Genomic DNA, 6,273 nt, shown 5'->3' with positions numbered 1-6,273 from the left:
CAATTGTACATAAAGGTCTTCATTCATTCATTATTCTTCTCCTTTAGTTTACCCTTTTCAACTATTTTAACAGCATTCAGACGGTTTATGTCGTTTTTGCTGTGAACGTGTTCCCGACACTGAGCGTACAGTCAAGCCTTACAACTTTAAAAAAACAAGGACTTTACAGTTCAGGAATAACCATCGTTTCGTTGTGTTTCCAGGTGGTTCCGACGGTAAGAACGTGTTTCCGGACACCTGGCGGTACAGCTCGCAGTTTGACGAGTGGGTGAAAGTGGCTCCCATGCTGACGGCCCGACACCGGCACGGCACGGCGGTCCTCGGCGGGCACATCTACGCTGTCGGAGGGCATGACGAGGCCTCCGCTCTGTCAGATGTCGAAAGGTTTGTATTTTTGTTTGTTTGTTTGTTTGTTTGGAACATCGCGGCCCTATATCGGCAAGGCACTGCGGTCCTCGGCGGGCACATCTACGCTGTAGGCGGGCACGACGAAGCCTCCGCTCTGTCAGATGTCGAAAGGTTTGTATTTTTGTTTGTTTTTTTGTTTCTTTGTTTGTTTGTTTGGAAACAATGCGACCCGATACCGTCACGGCACTGCAGTCCTCGGCGAGCACATCTACGCTGTCGGCGGTCACGACAAAGCTTCTGCTCTGTCAGACGTGGAAAGGTTTGTATGTTTGTTTGCTTGTTTGTCAAGGTTTGAAAATCTCGTCTTCGTGAATGATTGAATGAATGAATGTTTATCATTGTGCCTTGCAACCTTTGAGTCGCCCGGCCCACATGGGCTTGTAAGACCCCAAACAATAGAAAGATAACGCACGGCAGTAACATGTACGTTTTTCCCCACAGATATGACCCGTTCTCTAACGAATGGCACGCGGCACCCCCGATGCCCAAGGCCATGGAAGACTTCACCCTGTCCGCGCACGGCAGTAACATGTACGTGATCGGCAGCGCCCCCGAGAGCGAGACGCTGGAACTGCAGATCTTCAACCACAAAACTCAGTCCTGGAACCTGGAGGCGCCGCCCTCCATGCCTGCGCACAAGTACGTCATACTTAATGATAAATTTTACGTCATAATTGACCTCTATTTATTTATGTGTTTATCAAGCTTGAACATTACAAAAAAAAAAAAAAAAAAAAAAAAAAATAAAGGTAAAGTTTACAATATCAATTAGAAGCAGAATATAACTTAATATACAATAAATCAATGTCTAGGTGGCGCTCCTGCAGGGGCAGCCGCGGTTTTCACCTCTCCCCTGTAGGAGCCCTTTCTGGTGTCTTCAACCAGTCTTTTGTGTTTGGGATGTGCAATATTTATGTCTTGTGCGTTACCTGTAAGTGTGAAGGTTGTCCAGGACCGAAATTTCCGAGCTTTGTGGGATTCTAGACGCATCACCGAGGAACTGTGTCGGCCTGTTGGTACCTGGAACAATGGCGTCCCCTGGTACCTTGCGTTACTCTTTGGAATTCCTTAGGAGTCTGCGTCGGGCTATACCCACGGTTGATCAACAGGCTCGGGAAAGAATCAAAGACAGTCTCCGATTTCATGGATTGTTGCGTAGACCTCGAGGGACAAAGGCAGGGAGAAATAAGGTACGCAAGATCACTACGATTGTCGGCAATCGTCCTTCCCCCTCCCCAACATTTACATGTAAATCAGGCTTGGAGATAAAACATAGTGGAGACCGAATCGCACAGCTGCGTCCAATCAAAACAAGCAGGATTGAATTGCCTCGTCAGAATGGAATGCCAAAAATCCTGCTGACGAACGCCCGCTCACTGACCAACAAGCTTGATGAACTTAACATTGTTCTGACGTCTAACAAGATCGACGTATCAGTAGTGACGGAGACGTGGTTTTCTGCCGATCTACCTCTTGAAGCATCATGCATTGAAGGCTACAGTCAGATTCGTAAAGACCGTACCGAGAGGAGAGGGGGTGGAGTTGCAATATACATAAAAAACGATATTGCAAGCAGGCCTCTGGACTTGGTTGTACCTGAGGAACTGGAATGCGCATGGGTACACCTTCGGCCAAAACGGCTTCCGAGGGAGGTCTCATCCCTGGCCCTTTGTGCTGTATACAGCCCCCCAGCCTCACCTCACGAAGGTGTTTTGCTTGAACACCTGTCGGAGTCCATCGACTTGTTGCGGAACTCCCATCCAGATATAGGACTAGTCATACTTGGAGATTTTAACCGCCTGGACATCTCTGATCTTTGCTGTTTCAGCTCACTTCAGCAAGTCGTTGAAGCCCCAACTCGTGGCGAAGCTGTCCTGGACCTGATACTGACTAATGTGAGTAGCTTATACGAATCTCCCGTCACAGCTCCCCCCATTGGTCGTAGTGACCACGTCTGTGTCATCATGCCAGGGAAACACAGACAGACATCTAACACTGTACACAAGAAGGTAGTCCGTCCGATGCGTGACTCGGATTCCAGGGCGTTTGGATCTTGGATCACCACTCACTCTTGGGATGAGGTTCTGCTAGCCACCTCTGCCGAGTCCAAGTGCGATGCCTTCTACAGTACTTTGAAGTGTGCGGTGGATAAGTACTTTCCGACTAAAGTGGTGCGCCTCCACTGCAGAGACAAACCATGGGTCACTCCCTGTATCAAAGCCCTAATCGAGAAACGCCAGAAGGCTTTCCACAAGGGTAACACAAGTGCCTGGAAACGGTATCGGAACAGGGTTATACGGGAAATCTCCACTGCTAAACGAAACCACTACCGGGACAAGGTTGAACACCTCAAGGCTGCAGATCCCAAGGAATGGTACCGCAACATTAAAGACATGACCGGCATACGTCGTGACCAAGGCAACCAAATCCTGGGCGTTGACAACACTAATCCCAAAGAAGCGGCTAATGCCATAAACACGTACTTGGCAGCAGCCTCCCAGCAATTCCCACCGCTGTCGCTAGACGAACTGCCGTCCTTCCTGCCTGCGTGTAGCCCTCCCCCGGTGGTCACAGTGTGGGATATGTACCACCAACTCCGGAAAGTGAAGGTAGGAAAGGCTGCCGGCGTTGATAACATCTCTCCCAGACTAGTGCGGGAATTTGCGTTTGAGTTGAGCTCGCCTATGACTGACATCTTCAACACCTCTCTTGCTGAAGGATCGGTGCCCTCCATATGGAAGAAAGCCAACGTTGTTCCTGTTCCGAAAGAGAACCCACCACGCCTTGACAAATTACGGCCGATCTCGTTAACTTCCATCTTTGCTAAGATATGTGAAGGGTTTGTGACCAGATGGTGTTTACAGGACATTCTACCTAACATTGACAACCGGCAGTTCGGCTCACTTCGGGGAAGGTCCACGACACATTGCCTTACTAGCCTCGTTCACAGCCTTGCCTGTGCTACTGACAAACCCGGACATATTAGTACCTTGGTACTTACGGACTTCACGCGTGCTTTTGATCGAGTACATCACCTGACGGCAATGAACAAACTCCTTGAACTTGGAGTCCGCCGGTCCATCCTCCCTTGGGTCTGCAACTTCCTCTCGCACCGGCAGCAACGTGTCACATACAAAGGAACACATTCAGAGTGGGAAACGCTCACCTGTGGAGTACCCCAGGGCACAAAGCTTGGTCCCCTGGTCTTCCTTGCCCTCATAAACGATGCAGCCCCCCAAGATGACACTTCAGCAGAGGCCTGGAAATATGTTGACGATACGTCTCTTGCAGAGGCCAGACTAGCGTCACACCCGTCGAATGTACAAACCGACCTAGACAACCTAGTCAGCTGGACTGACAAAAACTATATGCAGCTCAACCCAACTAAATGCATGGTGATGTTCATATGCTTCTTGCGAAAAACACCCGAAATTCCCAGACTGTTTGTTGGTGCATCTGAACTTGAAGTTGTGCACAAGGCCAAGGTCCTTGGTGTAATATTACAAGCAAACTTGAAGTGGACTGCACATGTGATAATGATTGTGGGCAAAGCTAACCGCCGTCTATACATGATTAGGTGTTTGAAGAAACACGGTCTGAGCACTAGCGACTTAGTACTTGTGTACATAGGGTTTGTCCGCCCCACCCTGGAATACGCCTGCCAGGTTTGGCACCCTGGGCTTACAGTAGAACTGTCATGTATGATTGAGCGTGTCCAAGCCAGGGCCTGTAAGATCATTCTTGGTCGCTCTTTCAGTTCCTACAGTTCAGCACTACTGATTTGTAAACTAGAACCTCTGCATGTAAGGCGTAAAGCTCTCTGTCTGAAGTATGCCAGATCTATTGTTCATTCTGAGGTTTTCAACTGCTGGCTACCACCACGCCGCTCTGAGGCACATGGTAGGGACCTAAGAAATTCCGACAACTTCAGCCAGTTTAAGTGCCGAACATCGCGTTTCAGGAATACCACGCTGCCTTATTGTATCGATCTGTTAAACTCACATTAGACTTTGAAGTGTCACATTTTAATCATTCAGAATGAGATCGATTTTATAATTGACATAGATATATATCTACCTGATGGTGTGCAGATCCACACTTTTAAATTGTAAATGTGTAGTAGAAATTGTGATAAGTATATTTAGATTAATCCACTTAGGCAAGACATTCCATTGTTTTAGTCCTAAGCGCCAGCCTCTCCTGTAGAATGTACGAGGCAATTTAGTCCTCGGACTATAATCTTGTACATGTCATTGTGTGTTTAAATAAATAAACCAGTTCTCTCAAATCAAACATAAATACAAGACAATATAAAATCACAACTTGATAAGCGCGGCTTTGTGGCCTTGAGGAGTAGTACAGTGACATCACATATTACATGTATTACAATGATAACATTTTACACACATCCCTACGAAGAACTCAAATTTTTTCCTCCAATCAAAAGTGCTGTATAACGTTTAACAAGTTTAAAACACATCCTACTTTACACCTATTATGTTTATACTTCAACGTTTTTCCCCGTCGCATCTGTTGCAGGTACACACACATTGAATCAGCTTGTTTTTCTTCAATCAGAAGTCCTGTAAACATTTCAAAGCTTTTAAACTCTATCTTGTACTTAAAATATGTCTGCGCCAAAAAGTAGTTACTCAAGCAACTGGATATGGTTTTGAAACGGTCAGACGTTTCGGATAGAATCCACTATCCTTCGTCAGTGACACTTAAAATATGTGTCTGTTTTAGGTACTGCCTGCAGTCGGTGTGCCTGGACGGTTTGATCTACCTGATCGGGGCGGACTCCCGGGAGATGTACGTGTTCGACCCGGCGCGCTCCGAGTGGAACCCCGCCGCCTCCATGATCGAGGAGCACGGGAACGGCACCATCGGCGCCGTCAGCGGCAAGATCTACGTCTCGGGAGGCTACTTCACGGACATCACGGAGTGCTACGATCCCGAGGGCGACGCGTGGACCAACGTGGGGACGGTCCCTCAGCTCAGGTGCTACTCCGGATGCGTCACTATCGTCAAACCCAACTTCATAGAGTGGCCTGAGTTGGAAACTTGAGTTTTGAGTCGTACGACTGGTTTGCGACGGACTGAGGACATTCGTGCTGCAGCCGTGCAAAATCGTGAAACCGAACTTAATCGTTAGAGTTGAAAACTTTGTGAGGATTCTCCGGTCACATAAGTCGCACGACAGGCTTGCGACAGGTTTGGGACATTCTTAGAACAATCGTGAGTGTGTTGTATAAAATCGTGAACCCGAACTTACTCGAGCCAGAGTTGGAGATTTGATTTGTGAGGATTCCCCGGTCCATAAGTCGTGCGACAGGTCTGCGACAGATTGGGGACATTCTTAGAACAGTCGTGAAGGTGTCGGCATCATTGCCGGGTGACTGGGGTTGGAAACCTGATTTTTGAGAGCCTGGTCGTATCCATAGTAGAACAAATTTGCGACGACTTGAGGACATTCTGGAGACCGGGCCCCAGCTGGGAGATGTGACGTTAGCCAGAAGCGGTTGCTGATATCTTGCCACGCTCAGATCCTAGGACGGAAACATTGTCCGGCATATGTGACCACTATCCGACATAGCGCGGTCAAAAATGTCGTGAGATCGTCATACGATCGCTAACTTCGGGCATTTATTATACCCGCCTCACATTAGGCGCAATTCGATCGGAAGACTAGTTTATGAACTCTAAATGACATTTTCGTGAGTAAGACGTCCGGTGTTCTCACGAGCATCTTGCGATTTTAAGGGATCGCCGGCAATTTTCGGGAGTCTTACGACGGTCGCGGTGCAGCGAAACTTGTTCTTAACATAAGCGACAAGTCGCAGGAGATCTCCGAGATCGCAGAGC

At 48.0% G+C, this 6,273-nt stretch overlaps 1 protein-coding gene across 4 annotated transcripts in view; it reads left to right on the top strand.

Moving 5' to 3' along the window:
* The window catches only part of LOC118430466 (kelch-like protein 21), a 29,956-nt gene extending 23,798 nt beyond the window's left edge, over positions 1–6,158 (top strand). For all 4 annotated transcript variants that reach the window (XM_035841345.1, XM_035841346.1, XM_035841347.1 and 1 more), the window contains exons 7-9: positions 204–384; positions 850–1,047; positions 5,155–6,158. In XM_035841345.1, coding sequence (XP_035697238.1) covers positions 204–384; positions 850–1,047; positions 5,155–5,476 — 701 coding nt within the window. In that variant the 3' untranslated portion in view covers positions 5,477–6,158. The remainder of the gene's footprint in view (positions 1–203; positions 385–849; positions 1,048–5,154) is intronic.
* The last annotated feature ends 115 nt before the right edge of the window (positions 6,159–6,273 follow it).

This window comes from Branchiostoma floridae, chromosome 14 (assembly GCF_000003815.2).
Source record: "Branchiostoma floridae strain S238N-H82 chromosome 14, Bfl_VNyyK, whole genome shotgun sequence".
NCBI lineage: Eukaryota > Metazoa > Chordata > Leptocardii > Amphioxiformes > Branchiostomatidae > Branchiostoma > Branchiostoma floridae.
This window is presented reverse-complemented; position numbering and strand designations above follow the sequence as displayed.